This window comes from Barbatula barbatula, assembly GCF_947034865.1.
Source record: "Barbatula barbatula genome assembly, chromosome: 17".
Classification (NCBI taxonomy): domain Eukaryota; kingdom Metazoa; phylum Chordata; class Actinopteri; order Cypriniformes; family Nemacheilidae; genus Barbatula; species Barbatula barbatula.
Window position 1 is genome coordinate 12,415,660 of NC_136780.1, and position 19,843 is coordinate 12,435,502.

Below are 19,843 nucleotides of genomic sequence, written 5' to 3' on the forward strand. Positions count from 1 at the left end.
ATTTGTCCTGAAAAAGCATGATTTGAATGAGAAAAAAATAAACACTACTAGCAGGGCCTCCAATTGTTGTCTGTTGATAATATTTGTAGGTTTTGTAACATTAAATATTTTAATGTTCAGTGAAGGTTGTTGTAACACTCTTCAAGAAATTTGTAATTTTATTAGGGGTAGATTCCATAGCCATTTATTGATGCATTGTACATTATTTGGTTTCAAACTGGAGAATTTGCCGGGATATTTTCAGTCAGTCAGACATCAAGGATCACCTTTTGGTGACCACCAAAGAAACCATTTACATCAAAGTCGTCATAAATAAACCTTTGGAGAAAACCTTGTGAGGGATAGCATCGATGTATCATTTTAAAAGACATTGTATTGTACATGAAGCATTTATTAGGTAAAGTCCATACATTTTGCCAGTTAATATTACCTACATGTGTGTTCCAATAAGAGACCGCATTAGGGCAAGAAACTACCTCACTCTGGAGTAGAAACCCCCTATTATTTGACTTGGTCGTAAGGGATGATTTACCAACATTAAGACGTGGCACAACCTTAGTAAAATTATTATTTAAACCTTTCTTAAACATAAACAATCCCAGAGGGAATAGCTCCAAAAACAATAGCAAATGATCTTGCCGAAACTGGGATTTTATAGTGTATCAAAAATTCCTAATTTGAAAGGTATTCCTTTATCATTAAATTACAGACCAACCAAGATAATATAGTTCTTTGCCCAGTAATCAAAGTAAATTGGTTTATTTTTGTACTATTGTACCAAATTTTGTACCAAAGGAAATTTTTTGTTGTAAATTAAATACCACGTATAAAAACATGGTTTGGGAGGATTTTTTCTCAGGATTATAATTACACAAGAGCAAACAATGTTAAACACCTCATTTATAAAAAACTAAATTCGGTATGAAGTGGTTGACGACTTTAAGTGACGTTTAATCCAATTAATTTTAAATGTATAATTTAGAGCAGTAAAGCTGATAAAATGAAGACCTCTTTCACAGGAGTTCACAACTACAGACCTTCTAATGTAATGGATCTTATTTTTCCATAAAAAATTTAATGATGTTTTATTAACAAAGTTCGGGAGGAACCTAAGCATATAAATCAGCCCGATGTTCCATCAGCAGTAATCACCTATCAGCCGAGCACGCTATCTCTACTTAATTATCTAGGCTGGTTCACCATCAGCAATCACCTATCAGCCGAGCACGTAATCTCTACTTAATGATCTAGGCTGGTTCACCATCAGCAATCACCGTATCTACCCTATCAGCTCCTGCAAGCTCTATCATAAATAGACAAACAATCTTACCTGTTGCATCTTGTCAGATAAGCATCGTCAAGTTTCGCCACTATGTCAGAGTCTCCCGTGGTCTCTAAAGTAGCAAACGTTCCAGATCCTTCGGTGCCATCATGCGCACCCCCAGCTTTCCAGCTCAGGGTCGGATTATACGGACTATTTCCAAGCTTCGCCGCGGGGCCGCCATCCCCGCCACTCTGAGCGGCGTGCATCTAAGAGGAAGGGTTCGTCATCGCTCCCACCGGCACGATCTCCACCTCATTCACCGGCCTCATCATACGCCTCTGCGCTCCCCAAGATATCTGCATGCAGCAAGTGGACGATCCAGAGCCTTCGTCTGGCCCTTGCCAACGCGGACGTCCCATTCAGCAGGCGGATGTCGAAACTAGAGCTCTACACCCTTTACGTGTCGTCCCAGGCTGACGTCCCCTCGATGAGGTTGGCACGATCGGCTGTCAATAACGAGCCAGGCTCGGCTCGGGGTCCCGTCTATTCCAGGCACGGGCAATCTACCTCCGCGGCTCGGCTAGGCCTCCCTCACTCGAGCCGACGCAGCAAGCCTTCGGCAAGTCTTGGAAGCGTTCAGGTCATGCTAGAAGCCACGGATATCCCGATCGAGCACCTCCGGCAGCCCGCGGCATATCAGCTCAACGCGTGGGACAGCACAGCGACTGTAGATGACCGCCCCGTACAGGCTGGCCGGCAACTCTCAGGAGCCCTGGCTCACCCATTCGTCTCAGGCGTGAGGCTGCCTCCGGTGGGAATACAACCGCTGGTCTCTGGACCACTATTCTTTGGCGCCGTCGCTAGCGCAAGCTTGTCTCCGTTACACATACAAACGCCCGACATTAGATTCGCCTTGCCCGCCCCGGGCTCTTGGCTCCCCAGTGCGAGCCTGCCTCCGCTGGGGACACAAGCGCTGGTCTCCGGACCGCAGTTCTTCGCTTCCGCCGCTAGCGCGAGCATGTCTCCGTTAGATGCACAAGCGGACGCCATTAGATTCGCCTTGCCCGCCCCGGGCTCTTGGCTCCCCAGTGCGAGGCTGCCTCCGCTGGGGACACAAGCTCTGGTCTCCGGACCGCAGTTCTTCGCTTCCGCCGCTAGCGCGAGCATGTCTCCGTTAGATGCACAAGCGGACGCCATTAGATTCGCCTTGCCCGCCCCGGGCTCTTGGCTCCCCAGTGCGAGGCTGCCTCCGCTGGGGACACAAGCGCTGGTCTCCGTACCACAATTCCTTGACACCGCTACCACCGCTACCCCGAGCCTATCTCTGTTAGACGCACAAGCGGCCGCCACTAGATTCGCTTTTCCCGCCCCTGGATCTTGGCCCGTGGCGCCGGAATTGATTTCTGGGGTGAGGCTGCCTCCGTTAGAGTCACAGGCCTCAGTCCCTGGGCCTCATATCTCCGGCGCCGCTGCCAACGCTAGCACGAGCTTGTCGCCGCACAACGCGCAAACGACTGCCATTCTCTCTCTTCAACAGGCACGCCCCACGTTTTCATTGGCCACAGCCGCTGCGATGCCAGCGCCTCCACACGTGCATGTGATGGAACCTCCACCAGTCTCCAGCAACATCAGAGCGCAGATTTTGGCAGAAGTCCAGGCTGCTGGCGCTCGAAGCGGACCCCAGGCCTATTCCTGTACAACCTTATCCGGAGTTGATCTTCCAGTGAATCACCCACTGCAAACGCTTCTCGATGCCTCTCTCAATTCCATAACTAAGGCAGTTTCCCCCAGGACCCTGCAATCATACCTCACGGCGTGGAGAAGCTTCAGATCATTTCACCAGGCTTTCAGCATTCCCTTCCCAGAATTTTCTCTCCTCACAATTACCTCATACATCTCATTTCTCAACACCGCAAAAAACCTTCAGGCCAGCTCCATCAGAGGTTACCTCAGCGGACTCCAGTTCTTCCATAAATTGATTTTCAACTCCCCGTCACCGGCCATAGCAAGCTCCCAAACATCAATGGTTATCCAAGGCATACGAAGATCCCAACCCGCCCGTCAGGACGCTAGGAGGCCCATTACCTTGGAGATTCTCACCAAATGCATCTCCACCCTCCGCAAGGGATATCACTCCACACATGTTGCCCGCACACTTGACGCCATGTTCACATTGGCGTTCTTCGGCTTTCTACGATGCTCAGAGATCACCACCACATCCAAATTCGACCCTTCAGTTCACCCCACCATGAATGACCTCCAGGTGCTGGATTCGGAGACGATTTCTTACTCGATTAAGCAAAGTAAGACTGACCAGACCAGGAGAGGTCATTTCGTCTACGTGTTCAACATCAATTCACCGATTCAGCCATATCGAACCCTCCTAGCCTACCTTCGCTACAGACAACCCCGGTCAGCGGCCTTATCGGATCCCCTCTTCGTCGACGACTCTAATCGCCCGGCCTCACGCTTCTGGTTTCAGAAGCACCTCAAAGCCGTCCTGCTCCAATCTGGCATCCCAGCAGACAACTTTTCCGGTCACTCCTTCCGCATAGGCGCAGCTACCACAGCCGCCCAAAAGGGCCTATCCCAGCCGCAGATCCAAGCCCTAGGCCGTTGGTCATCAGAGGCTTTTAGAAGCTACATCCGGACAGACTTGTCGCTCCTCAGGGAAGCCCAGCAAACACTCCTTGCCCGTATCATCTGATAGTCTCGGATGTTAGTTCAAACCTCAGCCACTTTGACTCATGATTCCTTGAAGATCGCATCACCTTCGGACCAATCGACTCAAGCAGGCGTCGCATTAACAAGTTACCAGTTGTCCAGCTTTGACACCCGGGAACACCTTCGGAGGAGATGGTTCTCACATCTGGGGCTCGGCTGAGCCAGTCTTCTTTGCTGAAGGCGGCACCACAATACAGTTTGTTAACAAGGCAGCCAGCGCTTCCATCTCACGACGTTGTTCTCAAAGTCTCGAAGACTGCACCACTCGCCCAACCGGCCCCGCAGGGGTCCTAGCCTCCAACAAGTGCTCCGTAGCAGTAGGCACCACCAGCAATGAAGCCAGTATCGCAGCAGCGACCGCCCCCGCAGGGGCCCGAGCTTCCAACAAGTGGTCTGTAGCAGCAGGAACCACCAGCAATGAAGCCAGTATCGCAGCAGCGACCGCCCCCGCAGGGGCCCGAGCTTCCAACAAGTGGTCTGTAGCAGCAGGAACCACCAGCAATGAAGCCAGTATCGCAGCAGCGACCGCCCCCGCAGGGGCCCGAGCTTCCAACAAGTGTTCTGTAGCAGCAGGCACCACCAGCAATGAAGCCAGTATCGCAGCAGCGACCGCCCCCGCAGAGGCCCGAGCTTCCAACAAGTGCTCTGTAGCAGCAGGCACCACCATCAATGAAGCCAGTATCGCAGCAGCGACCGCCCCCGCAGGGGCCCGAGCTTCCAACAAGTGCTCTGTAGCAGCAGGCACCACCAGCAATGAATCCAGTATCGCAGCAGCGACCGCCCCCGCAGGGGCCCGAGCTTCCAACAAGTGTTCTGTAGCAGCAGGCACCACCAGCAATGAAGCCAGTATCGCAGCAGCGACCGCCCCCGCAGGGGCCCGAGCTTCCAACAAGTGCTCTGTAGCAGCAGGCACCACCAGCAATGAAGCCAGTATCGCAGCAGCGACCGCCCCCGCAGGGGCCCGAGCTTCCAACAAGTGGTCTGTAGCAGCAGGAACCACCAGCAATGAAGCCAGTATCGCAGCAGCGACCGCCCCCGCAGGGGCCCGAGCTTCCAACAAGTGTTCTGTAGCAGCAGGCACCACCAGCAATGAAGCCAGTATCGCAGCAGCGACCGCCCCCGCAGGGGCCCGAGCTTCCAACAAGTGCTCTGCAGCAGCAGGCACCACCAGCAATGAAGCCAGTATCGCAGCAGCGACCGCCCCCGCAGGGGCCCGAGCTTCCAACAAGTGGTCTGTAGCAGCAGGCACCACCAGCAATGAAGCCAGTATCGCAGCAGCGACCGCCCCCGCAGGGGCCCGAGCTTCCAACAAGTGCTCTGTAGCAGCAGGCACCACCATCAATGAAGCCAGTATCGCAGCAGCGACCGCCCCCGCAGGGGCCCGAGCTTCCAACAAGTGCTCTGTAGCAGCAGGCACCACCAGCAATGAAGCCAGTATCGCAGCAGCGACCGCCCCCGCAGGGGCCCGAGCTTCCAACAAGTGTTCTGTAGCAGCAGGCACCACCAGCAATGAAGCCAGTATCGCAGCAGCGACCGCCCCCGCAGGGGCCCGAGCTTCCAACAAGTGCTCTGTAGCAGCAGGCACCACCAGCAATGAAGCCAGTATCGCAGCAGCGACCGCCCCCGCAGGGGCCCGAGCTTCCAACAAGTGTTCTGTAGCAGCAGGCACCACCAGCGTGCATTGGTCACGCAACGCGCATTGGTCGCACAAGGGTCACACTCGTGCATTGGTCACGCAACGCGCATTGGTCGCACAAGGGTCACACTCGTGCATTGGTCACGAAACGCGCATTGGTCGCACAAGGGTCACACTCGTGCATTGGTCACGCAACGCGCATTGGTCGCACAAGGGTCACACTCGTGCATTGGTCACGCAACGCGCATTGGTCGCACAAGGGTCACACTCGTGCATTGGTCACGAAACGTGCATTGGTCGCACAAGGGTCACACTCGTGCATTGGTCACGCAACGCGCATTGGTCGCACAAGGTTCACACTCGTGCATTGGTCACGAAACGCGCATTGGTCGCACAAGGGTCACACTCGTGCATTGGTCACGAAACGCGCATTGGTCGCACAAGGGTCACACTCGTGCATTGGTCACGCAACGGGCATTGGTAGCACAAGGGTCACACTCGTGCATTGGTCACGCAATGGGCATTGGTCGCACAAGGGTCACACTCGTGCATTGGTCACGAAACGCGCATTGGTCGCACAAGGGTCACACTCGTGCATTGGTCACGCAAGCGCATTGGTCGCACAAGGGTCGACCGCCCCCGCAGGGGCCCCGAGCTTCCAACAAGTGCTCTGTAGCAGCAGACACTACTAGCAATGAGGTAAGTATCACAGCAGCATCTGCCCCCGCAGGGGCCCGAGCTTCCAACAAGTGCTCTGTAGCAGCAGACACTACTAGCAATGAGGTTAGTATCACAGCAGCAACTGCCCCCGCAGGGGCCCGAGCTTCCAACAAGTGCTCTGTAGCAGCAGACACTACTAGCAATGAGGTCAGTATCGCAGCAGCGATAGCCCTAACAGGCCCTCATCCTTTCGTTTATTAAAATTCAGGTTGTACCTCCGTAACGCACAGCATGGCATTTGGGGGGGTGTATGCGTACTTCGGCGGTTGTCCAGCTTTATTTGCATTTGGGGGGTGTGTTCTGGGCTCGAGCCGGTTCCGAGCCCGGAGCACTTGCTCTGAGCAGGGTAGAGTGCTCCGGGTTCGGATAGATCCGGCGGGCTCGGAGCCCACTCCCTGCACAACACGCCAAATACGCATAACCTTCATTCCCATGCTTTACCATCTATCCCAACAAGGAGCTGTTTATTAGCGAGGGCGAACTCGTGAAATGATGTTTTATTAACAAAGTTCGGGAGGAACCTAAGCATATAAATCAGCCCGATGTTCCATCAGCAGTAATCACCTATCAGCCGAGCACGCTATCTCTACTTAATTATCTAGGCTGGTTCACCATCAGCAATCACCTATCAGCCGAGCACGTAATCTCTACTTAATGATCTAGGCTGGTTCACCATCAGCAATCACCGTATCTACCCTATCAGCTCCTGCAAGCTCTATCATAAATAGACAAACAATCTTACCTGTTGCATCTTGTCAGATAAGCATCCCTCCTCCACCCCAGCTCCTCTCATTTTTCTAAAGTCCCGCAGGACCCCCGGGGGGGTGTGTTCTGGGCTCGAGCCGGTTCCGAGCCCGGAGCACTTGCTCTGAGCAGGGTAGAGTGCTCCGGGTTCGGATAGATCCGGCGGGCTCGGAGCCCACTCCCTGCACAACACGCCAAATACGCATAACCTTCATTCCCATGCTTTACCATCTATCCCAACAAGGAGCTGTTTATTAGCGAGGGCAAACTCGTGAAAAAAGATCGGTCAATTGTTTTGGTAGTCTGAGCATCAACATAGAGTGACGTAGCAGAGTAAGAGAAATGTGAAAGACCTTCTGCTTTAGGCAAAGTTCTGCCATTGAGAGACAAATCTCTGTGTAGCCAAAGATTTACAGTGGATATTGAAAGAAATCACCCCCCTTCAAAATAAGCTTATTTTTCTTGCTTTTCAGCTTGAAATTAAGATGGACAGTTTTAGTTTTATCCAGCTGTATTTACTCAGTGCAACTTATAACATCCAAGAAAAAGATATAACACCAACATGTCAGAAAAATTTAAAACAAGAATCACTGAGTTGGAAAAAGGACCCCTTGTGTCAGTATTTTGTTGAACCACCTTTTGCTTTAATTACATCCTTTAGTCTGTTGGGATATGTCTCTACTAACTTTGCACATCTAGACTTTGCAATATTTGCCCACTCTTCTTTGCAGAACTGCACAAGTTCAGTTAAATTTGATGGTGACCTTTTGTGGACTGCGGTCTTCAAGTCATTCCACACATTTACAATGGTGTTCAAGTCTGGGCTTCGACTAGGCCAGGACATTCACTTGTTTCTCCTTTAACCACTTTGTGGTCAGTTTTGCTGCTTTGTGTCATTGTCAACTTTCTGACGGGCAGTCGAATTTCCCTCAAGAATTTGATGGTATATTGCACCATCCATTTGACCTTTTATATTGACAAGGGCTTCAGTCCCTGATGCAGAGAAACACCCCCATAACAGGACATAACCACCTGCATGGTTTCCGGTAGGAATGGTGTTTTTTGGAACATATTGTTTAATGTTGAGGCCAAATAATAAAATGTTTGTATAATCCAACCAAAACACGTGTTTGGCCTCCAAATCTTCAAGGTGCGTTTTGGCAAAGCTCAGTCACGCATGTGGCCTTTCTTGAGGAGAGGCTTTTTTCTTGAAACCCTCCCATACAAGCCAGATTTGTGGAGAATTTGTGAAGTTGTCACATGCACAAATGACCACTCCTTGTCATAAATTATTGCAACTGCTTCAGTTTTGACGTGGGCTTCTCAACCAGTTTCCTCCTAGCTCTTTTATCCAGTTTGGAGTGAAGTCCTGGGGTCTCATTTATAAAACTGTGCGTAGGATCCTTACTAAAAGTGTACGTGCGCCCGAAAGCCAAAAATGGCGTACGCAAACAAAAATTGAGACTTATAAAACCGTGCGCACGCACACCTGCACGCAATTTTCCATTTATAAATCACAATCTACCTGATAATTTGCGCACGTGAAAAAAATCAACATCCCGCCCTTAACCCGCCCCTTTTCAACCATATATAGCCCATGCAAATCACCTCATGAATGGCCGTGCATCTTAATGAGCAAAAGGTTCTGTATCCGTGATAATAGCAGCAATGGAAACTAAGGGGAAAAAGAGAAATTTCACAGACACAGAAATAGAGGTTCTTGTGACTGAGGTGGAGGAAAGGAAATTTATTTTGTTTGGTAGCCATAGTATTGGCGTCACGAACAAAAAAAAGTGTGGAATGGCAGCATGTGACTGCAGCTGTAAATTCAGTTGGTTCAGCTAACCGGACGGTTCCCGAAATAAAAAAGAAGTGGTCGGACTTAAAAGTGGGGGCAAAAAAAAGGCTCGCCAGTCACCGACAGAGTGTGTCTGGGACTGGTGGGGGTCCTGGGACGTCCGATCTGTCCCCCTTGGAGACCCGGCTGGCTTCTATAATTGGAGAAACCAGTGTGTGCGGTATTTTGCCTGACACGGAGGGAGACACAGACATGGTGGAAACGGGTAAATCATTTTATTGCATTAGCACAATTAAATAAAATATAGCACAATAGGTAAATGTGGTATTGTTTTTCCAGAGGATATTGGAGCACAGGGTGGCGAGGAGACTCCCAGCGCTGAGTCTGCAGCAACGATGGAGTGTCCGGACTCGGATGTCCCCAGCAGGAGCGCGTCCATACCCCATGGCACGGTTGGAAGTGGCCGGGTGTTAACGGAGGCTGTCCTTCAGACACAGAGGGACACTATTGACGCAATTACGGCTATAGCAGATGAGCTAAAACAAATAAGGGTTGTTTTGGGCGACATTGCGTCTACATTAAAAGATCTTGTTTAAAAATGAACCTTTGTGTTGTTCCTTCAAAAATGCTGCATTATTTCCTCGCGGATCCTTGCTCCCTGATGATGCCGTTCATGTTGGGGAGGGGGGTGTGGGTCAGGCTCCTCATGCTGGAGGTAAGGGAGGTCAGGGGGGAGAGCAACACCATTCCTCTGTGCCATGTTGTGTAGAATGGCGCATGCCATGATGATCTGGCAGACTTTTTTTGGTTGATATAAAAGTCTACCACCCGAAACATCAAGGCAACGCCATCTACACTTGAGGCAAATGGCTATTAATCTACCGTCAATCCCTCAGCTCACCATCGGTTGTCGCCAAAACTGCTCCGTCCCCAAAATGTTTGTACGCATGGGTCACAGTTTGCGTGCAGGTACGCAAATATTCCCGTCAAGTTTGTTTTTATAAATCACAATTTATGCATGCAAAGTGGCGTACGCCTGTTTCAGTGCAGTTTTTGTGCATACGCAACGGTTATAAATGAGACCCCTGATCCTTTGTTCCAAACACCTTCCACTTCTTGATAATAGACTTCACTGTGCTTCTAGGCATTGATAAAGCCTTGGAAATATGTTTTTATCCATCTCCTGACTTGTAACTATCCACAACTTGCCACCCCTAGTTGTTTGTTTGCTTCAGTTGCACTACAAAGGACTGAAATGCTCTAGGAAAGGTTATTTTCATGCTCACCTAATCAAAATGACCGCAGTTGAAAGTCAAATGGCGTTATGTGCCTTTAGTAAGATGATGAGCTACTCCTCTTTGAGTTTACAAGTCAACTCAGTGATTTAGTTTTTTTATTTGCTAAATGTTTTTAATGACATGTTGGTGTTACATATTTTGCTTGATGTTATAAGTTGCACTGAGTTAATACAGCTGGATAAAATAGAAACGGTGTCCATCTTCATTTCAAGCTGCAAAGCAACAAAAAGACCAACAAGCCTCTGGTTCATGCGCATTCGAGAGATGACGGAAGCTAGACATCAACGTTAATAGCGTTGTCAATATGAATATTTCTCTTAAACAAACACATCGATTCACTTGAGCTGACCTTTGTTAAGACTACATAGCCATGTTGAGCAGATCGATGGATGCATTTTGTGGAGCGCAAATCAGTCAATGACAACATTAAAAATTACGGAGTTGAAAAGCAGTCGACGAGTCGATTCCAACTTGAGGAAACTGCCATTACACAATACCAGAGAAAAAAATTTAATAAAAATAATATGAATTAACACACACTAGGGATTTTCCACAAGTTCCAAATCCTCCACTATATTACACAAACAAATAGCATTTTCTCCTTCATAAACTTCAGAAATGCAGACATATAACAATTGGGAATTGTCATCAGAAATTAACTTTTTAATACAAAGACTTTTCCAAGAATAAGAATTGAGTTAACTGCTAAATCATGTGTTTTATCACCTAAAAACAAACCAAACATGTTTCTCTGGTAAGATTGTCAAATTAAGGAAATAACCAGTAATGCAAATCCTCCCAAAATGCATGTTTAAGCAGACTGCAACTGTTACAGTCTACTGAAGTACCAAATCAACATCTTAAATATTCTCTAGAAGGATAGATACCATGAATGATTTTAAAATTGACTTCCTTTACCTTAGGTGGAATTGGAAATGTAAGATATTTAGTCCACATTTGTTTAATTTAATCATTTGAAAAATTAAGGCGTCCCATTCGGTCCAAAAATATGACTAACCAGCGCACACACATCTCACTGAACGTGACGTCTGCGTCTGCCTGAACATAGGCTACAACCAATTTTATGTTTTTATATTGACAATACCTTTAAACAGTTATTGACTGAAAGTAAGCGTATTCTTTCTTTTTGGAATAGTAAATTAAAGTTTGAGTATGTTGTAATCATTTGACTGATCTCACATTTACCTTGCTTATTCTTGCTCACAACATATTATCACATTTCCAAGGGGTAATATTTCGTGGCCACGACAAAACTTAGTGAAACGAGCATGTCCCCTCCCGGTCTCCGTACATGTGAGATTGGTCAACGTGGTAAATATATTTATGCAAATTATCCTGTCCTTTTGGAAGAAATAGCATTATATAGCAGGAAGAAATAGCATTAATGGAATTAAATATACAGCATGTACTTTTCACCACTAGGCGTCTCTTAGTCACCAAAATAAGAATCTTGATTGATGCCTGTAAGTAACAATCATTGAATACAGTTAAGTATGTATTGTAATTTAAACATTCAAAGTGACAGTAATTACTATAATTACTATTTTCAAAGTGTTCATATTTGCGTAATAATTTTTTTTGCATAGTTGCCATTTGTGAACGTTTGGGAGGAGATCACATTTGATGGGAAACAAAATTATGTTTAACTGCAAGACCACCACAGTCCTCCAGATAGGCAGGTTGTTAGTTTCTAGGACAGACGCAGACGTCACGTTCATTGAGAGGAATGAGTGAAGTGAAAGTTAACAAATTAGACGCTTAACACACTGCATTAAGCCATGTATAGCAGCGTGTTACAATACGTGTTAGCAAAAATGAAAACAAATGACTTCACTGCTACACGTGAATGACACGTGACGCCTAATTGGACGCTTCACTGCTACACGTGATTTACGCGACGTTCAGTGAGACGTGTGTGTGCTGGTTAGTAATTTTTTTGGACCCTTTGGAACGCCATACTAAATGGCCTTCCATAGCGTTATAGCGTCTGTACACGTTACGTCTAAAGAAATTCTTGCCTAAATGGCCTTCCATAGCGTTATAGCGTCTGTGCACGTTACGTCTAAAGACATTTCTGCCTAAATGGCCTTCCATATTTTCTAACCGGCATGCAGCTCGCGGTGATCACCGGTGATCGGCATTTTGCTCATCTCAAACAAGCCTATTAATTCCAAATAATACTGGTGATCAATTTCTACAATAATCATCTTAATTTCATTATACATAGATTATCTCTAGTACACACATTTACATATGATCCGAAAAAAATCACATTACCTAACGTGAAACGTGTTGTTGTGTAAGCTTGACCTCAGCGAGCGAGGTGACAGCCGTCGGTTCATAACAGAGTTGAGGTTTTAGAAAGAAGATGAGCGTCCGGACAGCTTTTGTTGGAACTTTACGTTATATCGGTTTCAGAGCGAGTGTTTTTAGTTCACAGAGGCTATTGTGCACTCTTCAGGGAGAAGAAAGCTCCAGTAAAGCAGTACGGGTAAGAGCCCAATGTCTCTCTCTTATATCCGTCTACTCACTGAACTCTGTGTTTAGCATGTTATGTTTAACTTTTGTAGGTACTGTACGATGGAGAATGCCCAATATGCGTGAAAGAAATCAGCTTTCTTCGGTTTCTTCAGAGAAACAGAACAGATAAAGTCGACTTTGTGGACATCTCACTGACAGAGTACGATGAGAGCAGATTTGAAGGAGTCAGTTATGAGACGGCAATGGCGGAAATGACGGTGATTGACGAGAATAACAAGGCGAGTGACACTTTTATGTGCAGTACGAAAAATTTCCGTTTAAATCTATTTAAACTTTTTACAATATCGGATCAAATTGGTGCTGTTCTTCTAATGGCAGATCCACCGAGGTGTACCAGCTTTCTCATTGATGTACAGTGCAGTGGGCCTGGGTTGGCTTGGCAGACTGATCTCTTTCCCCATCATCAGACCTTTAATGGACCGAGCCTACGGACTATTTGCAAGAAATAGACTCAAGTGGACTGGCAGAGAAAATTGCACAACGGGACGCTGTGTTAAATAATCGGAATAAGACTCAGGGCGTTGCGAGTGACATTGTTTTTGTTTACCTTGGATTGTTTAGCATTTGATATTTAAAGGACTTTAAATCTGAATTTGAATCTGTCAAGGAAATCTTTTTTGTTTCAGAACTTGGAAGGAAAAGTTTGAGCATTGTGATTTGTGGGCAGTTTTCTTGTATAACCATATTAAGCATGTTTAAAACAATGTCAACATGCTTAAATAACATTTAAAGAATGATGCATTGCATATTTCACATGGGCGAAGATGAGTAATAAAGACTTTTCTGTACATATTTTTTAAAGTCAAAATCTCCTGCACATGTACCCCAGAGTAATGATCCCTGTAACTAATGTATTATAAACAATGTCCCTGTATTTATGGGACCGCTGACACTTATAAGACCTCTAAAGGTACATTTTCTAAATTTAGATTCCTCCTGACAGGCATGGACTGCAGGAGGACAGATTGTGCTTGAATGAGGAATGGCCATGAATTGTCCAACTAAACTGACCAATGGGATTTAACTTGAGAGAAGGGCGGGATTATATTTCTAACCACAACAGTAACACACATGTAAAGTAAACACCACTGGAAGTGATGCACAAGACACAAGCAAGCACTATACGTGTTTTGAAAGAAAAGTGAGCATTAATTCATTTTTTCAAGGCAAGTTCATGAGAAGGTAAGACACATTTTTTTGTTTATTCTCTCACGCTCCAAGAACTTTCAAGTCACCTTCAAGGTTAAGTGTTCATTGTTGCAGTGGTTAAGCGTGTGTTTCTTCTTAAGATAATGCTTTTTTACTATGCGACTGTTATTTAAGTTAATAATCATTTTTACACATTGAACATATTACAAAAGTGAAGACCCTTGGGTTTATTGGTTAGGGTTTAAACTTACAAAGAGAATCCTGTTTCCACGTCACTAAGCACATTGAAATGATGGACATGTTTTAGAACTGTGTGCGAAGCAAAGAGCTGACACTTCTCTGTCACGTGACTTGACAGACATCTATAAATATGGACTGGGGGGTTCATGGAAGTACTAAACAAGCTATTTTTCTGGCTTGCTTGTTGATCCTTTAGGGTTAGTAAGCGGCAATAAGCATCTCTTTACGTGCTTATTTAAATTATTTAGTGCAATTTATTTAGTTAAGAAATGAATGCTTATTTAAAGTGAGTAAAATATAATGATAGTGACATTGAGTGTTATCTGAATTTCAAGGGTTGACCAGGAGGTGGCATAGAAGCACAAATCATGAGTAGTCTTGAAAAAGAAATGTTTTTTTTCCCTTTTACTTTATCAAAAATGAGATACTGAATTATAATAACTTCACGATTTAACATTCTTAGTGAAAGAAAATTTATAATTAGTTTATTTTCTATTTAGATATTCCGTGAGTGATTCTGCCAAATCCCATTCAGGCCTTGTCCAGATCATCATGTATAGTGGCTTTAATTTCTGAAAAGCCATCTGTTCTTCAGCTATGGGATGGTACCCTGATAAAACCCTGCTCGCTCACCTGTGGTCAAGGCGGCTTCAGTTGTTGTGCAAGGTGAAACACCTACTCACAAACATTAGACATTTGCCTCACCTTGACAGAAGTCCATTTAACATGAGACCTCAATCTTTCCTGAGCATCCACTTATCACCTCAATCCTCAAAGGGAAACCTTTTAAAATCTTATAGATCTAAGAATTTCAGCATTACTGGAAGAGTCTGCAAAAATATAAAATGTGAGAAAAAAGTGGAGCTTCAGATATTTCGATTTTACTCGACCTCCAGAAGAGACGCGTTCAAAGCAGAGGCTCCTATTGGAGTTCTCCAGCACAACAGGACGTCTCTTCGTCTGCACTTATTGAGGTTAAGATTAGGACAATCTTTTATTCGTCTCTCCGGGCACATTAACTTGTACTTCAAACAAAAAGAGGTTTCTGCTCAAGATACCAGCAAGGAAGTGTTTGTGAGTGAAGAACCCTTCACAAGAGCACAGAGACGAGCTCTCAGAGGGAGGACCTTAGGAGAGAACACATCTTTCCTGGGGTCACCTGTCCTTGACCAAGAAGCATCCGTAAATCTGCCTGAAGGATCACCTTTGACCTCGAGCTTCGCCAGACCACAGCTTTTCCATAAAAGTCCCCTAGCGACAAGATTCGGGGAGGGTTACAGCTATGTGGCCAATCACATTAACTCTGTATTCTCTCGAAATCCAACAAAACAAATACATGTGGAGGTGTCGTCAGACGATGTGTTCAGAAGAACGAAAAACCAGAAGAGAAAAATTATAGGTAATAAAACACAACAAAACATAAGCATCCCAACAACAACAGCGGCAGCAGTGGTTCATAATAACAATGAACCTAGTTCCTGGGAGGAAGGATATCTTCACTTTGCCCGTCACATCAACCGATATTTTGGGGCAAAAGTAGCAGATACTGTTCAGGACTCACCACGTAGTCGAATTCAAGCTTCACAAACAGAAGCTCAGATGCTGAAATCTTCAGTGTTTTTGAACAGACCTCTTCTAGAAAGAGCCCAGGACTCAACGTCACCACCTCAGGACAAATCCTTAGGCTTGTTTCACATGAGCAGCCTCACAACACGCTTCGGGGAAAATTACACATACATGGCCAACCACATCAACCGGTACTTCAAAGGATCTGCAGCAGCAGAGGAGGAAGAGTTATACCGAGGTTTACCCGAACGCACAGGGACTCTGGAGAAACCTGTGTCCTTTTTTGAGAGCCTGTTGAAACCGTCAACTATACCAAGTCTTGTGGGCAGTTATCTGGGAATGGGCTCCAACAACATTAGTGACCAGACTACAACTGAATCCAAGATGCAAGAGACCATGCTGTATCAAACAGTAAGTTCTGAGTTTTATATTATCATATGACTCAAAAAGAAAGTTTGTACAATTTCTACACTTCTAAGTAAATGGTTGATTATAAAAGTAAAACTGTGTTCAAGGCTTTAGGTAGAAGGAAAGCAGAAGACATTGCTAAAGTCCTTCTAAATAGCCTCCAGGATGCTATTGTGCCCTCATCCATCACTTCCTGTGTGGAAGAATTGAATGCTCACCTCATCAAGTACCCAGCATGCAAAGCTGTCGTCTGGCAGGTACATCACACCCCTTCTCCAGAAGTACAGCTCTACTGCATGAATTCTATTTGATAAATGACTTTGATTAAATATCCCGTAGGAAAAAGCAGCACTGCAACTTCTTAGGAGGCGGCGGATCTTTTGGATGAATGAGCAACTTCAAGAAGCCATTAGAGAAACTCTGGCTCTGATTGGCTATGTAGATCCAGTCAAAGGTTGTGGGATCAGGATGCTGTCTATTGATGGAGGCGGCACCAAGTATAAATCCAAAACAATCTGACAGGAATGTGTTTAAGCTAACATGGATTTTACTTACATCCGTTTTCTACATTACAGAGGTTTAGTTCCACTGCAGGTGTTAAAACAACTGGAGGCTCAAACAGGGAAACAAGTTTATCAGCTTTTTGACTACATTTGTGGAGTTAGCACAGGTAGCACCGCTTAATTTTCTGTTTATGTATATTTAAATACTGGCTAGCCATAAAATATCAAATGTATCTAGCCTATTTTAGTTTTTAAGAAATGTTCTATTTGTGTTTAGGGATTCTCGTTTTTGTTTGTCAACTGAATAATTTTTCTCCCAAATTTTAAATAAAAATATTTTTTTTTGCAGTAAAAATTATTTGCAGAAAATGAAAACTGGAGAAACAGGTCAAAATAACAGAAAAAAATATGCTCTGTATTTTTCTTCAGACCTCACTGCAAAGAAAACAAGTTCAGATTCACTTTTAAGCAATTCAACAGTAATATTTGCTAAATGTTGTACTGTATTTAGGAAAAGTTTTAACCTCGATTTTTATCACAGTTTCCACATGTATTGTCATGCTGTCAGTCTTTCACATTGCTGTTGGATGACTTAATGTCACTCCTGAGGTTTGATTTAGTTAAAATTCAACAGACACTGGACTGGAAGGACCAAAATTTGGAATGGGCTCTTAATTCTTCTTCTGTGACTGTATATCATGCATTTCCCATTTTTGCTTTTGTTGCCCAGGAGCTGTTCTGGCATTCATGTTGGGTCTGGTTCGCATCTCTTTGGATGACTGTGAAAAGATATATCATCGTTTTGGGTCAGATGTTTTTAGACAAAATCCACTCATTGGTACTGTAAAGATGGGCTGGACGCACTCTTACTACAACACAGAAACATGGGAGATGATCTTGAGGTTGGATTTAGACTCTTGAAGTAGCCCTAGATTATAAACTGCATTACTGCATTTAACTTTTCCTACATGTTCATTACAGGGAGAAAATGGGAGATGAGATTTTGATTAAAACAGCCAGAGATGGACTGAGCCCAAAGGTAAAACAGTTATTCCTTTGGAATTTAAACATTTTCTAGAGGTTCTGACTGCAGTTCTCTTCTTGATCAGGTCTCTGCTGTAAGTGCAGTAGTGAACTGGGGAAAAAGTCCAAAAGCATTTATCTTCCGTAACTATAACCATGTTCCGGGGAGATTGAGTCGCTATGCTGGAGGATCAGGGTACAGGCTGTGGCAGGCTGTCCGGGCTTCATCTGCTGCTCCAGGCTATTTCCAAGAGTTCCCTCTTCATGGAGACATACACCAGGTCAGAATAATACATTAATGCTACTCAAATGAACCCATTCAAATTCCATCACCCAGACCACAAGTGGTTTCATAGGTTGTATGGAGGTCATTTTTATCTTCCCTACTCAGGATGGTGGTCTTATCGTCAATAACCCCTGTGCTCTGGCTGTCCATGAAAGCCGACTGCTGTGGCCGAATCAGCCCTTCCAGTGTGTGCTGTCACTAGGAACTGGTCGCTATGACAACGCCAGAAGAGGGCCTGCAACCTCCACAAGTCTGAGGGCCAAAATCAGCAACTTGATTTGCAGTGCCACTGATACTGAAGGTAAGCAAGGAAAGCTGACTGGAAAGCTTTAGGTAATTCATTCTTTGATAGACCTCTGTGAAATAAATGTATACAGGTTGGGAACCTTTTGATGAGAAAACAATGACAGGAATTTAATTTAAGGTGAATTTTCTCTTTTAATCATTGATTGTGTATATTGAAGTGTTGACATTGTTCATATTTCAGGTATAAATGCTCTTTTAGATGACCTCTTATCGCCAAACGTGTATTTCCGCTTTAACCCAATGCTGAGTTTGGACGTGACACTGGATGAAAGCAGACCCGGAGTCCTTCAGCAGATGAGGGAGGACACACAGCTTTATTTGGACCGGAACCAACCCAAACTGGAGCGCTTATGCAAAGTTCTGATGACGGAGCGTACAGCCATCTGGAAAACCCAGGACTGGATCGGTGAGAAAGCGTGGGAGCTACAGCAGCGCTGGGCCTGAGAGTTACAAGAAGGCCACTTTTGAAGATGCAACAAGCACTTCTGGTTTCAGTTTTTTTTATTTTTTATTTACTTAGCCATTTTGTTGATGTTCGTTTAACATTTTGATTCAGTGGTAAATTATTAGTTGTTTGTATTCAGTTTTAGCATTTGTGTAGGCCTAAACAACTGAAACAGGAACTGCTTCTTGACCAGTGTGTACAGATGACAAAATCGTACCATTCTGCATGGGAAGTATAAGATAATATCTGAATACAAAGTATTGTTGCTTTTTTGTAAAATCAAGGTTGGGAAATATTATTATTATTATTAATGATTTAAATATTCATTAACTCGTTCAGCTGTAATGAGCACGTTCACCTTACAAGTAGTAAATCAGCTAATTGTAAACGCTGATCTGCATGTTAATAGTTACAGAAAGATGAATTTATTTAGTACTGTTTTTAATTTCTCAGAGGTTTATGAAGAACATTTGGTAATCATGGTGAATCGGGTGTTGTTTTTAATACAGTGATGAAGTACAGAAGCTATGCAGTCAGTTGTAAATTTATTTCTGTAAAGAAATATGTGTCTAGCAGAGACGTTCTTACAAAATCATCAATGAAATCCCCTAAAAATATGCACTTGCACAATTTAATATATTTTTAAAACTCACATATGAGTTAAATACAGTATTTTTAATAGATCTGTATCGTAAAGAAGATTGTTATTTCACCATGACTCCGTGTAAAAACAGTAATGAGGTCATTGTCAGTTAAACAATGTGTGTGTGTACCATTATAATGTCATCTCACTTGAGTTGTGAGTCAGCTGCTTTGTGTGAACTTTTTGTGAAGACAATGTCACTACAGACATCAATATTTTTATGGCTTAACATTCACTTATATTCGTTTTATGGATTATTTAAGTGATTGTTTTTGGCATTTAACATAAGTGACTGGTCAACCAAATAACTCTAAGTGTAATAACAAAACAATGTTTCTAAAACAAGAATATATAAAACAGTCAACATAACATCAATCTGAAAGCAAGGTTCGTTTTTTTAAACAAAATGCAAATCCTTGAGTTATAATTTGTTAAACTGATCGGAGCAAAATTCTGAATCTGAATCCACCATAAACATCTGCTGCAATGAATACAAGCAAGCTGTAGAGCCACTTCACGGTTGAACTG

The 19,843-nt window shown here is 44.6% G+C and overlaps 1 protein-coding gene across 1 annotated transcript; it reads left to right on the top strand.

The window, feature by feature from the left end:
* Positions 1 to 1,751: 1,751 nt before the first annotated feature.
* On the top strand, positions 1,752 to 18,671 carry LOC306906682 (calcium-independent phospholipase A2-gamma-like; the record flags this gene model as incomplete). Its single annotated transcript, XM_079478281.1, has 12 exons — positions 1,752 to 2,006; positions 12,776 to 12,964; positions 14,731 to 14,801; positions 14,936 to 16,112; positions 16,217 to 16,366; positions 16,449 to 16,606; positions 16,685 to 16,779; positions 17,343 to 17,514; positions 17,594 to 17,651; positions 17,722 to 17,916; positions 18,027 to 18,222; positions 18,409 to 18,671. The coding sequence occupies 12 exons, from the start codon at positions 1,752 to 1,754 to the stop codon at positions 18,669 to 18,671; spliced, it is 2,979 nt and encodes a 992-aa protein (XP_079334407.1).
* Between the last annotated feature and the right edge of the window lie 1,172 nt (positions 18,672 to 19,843).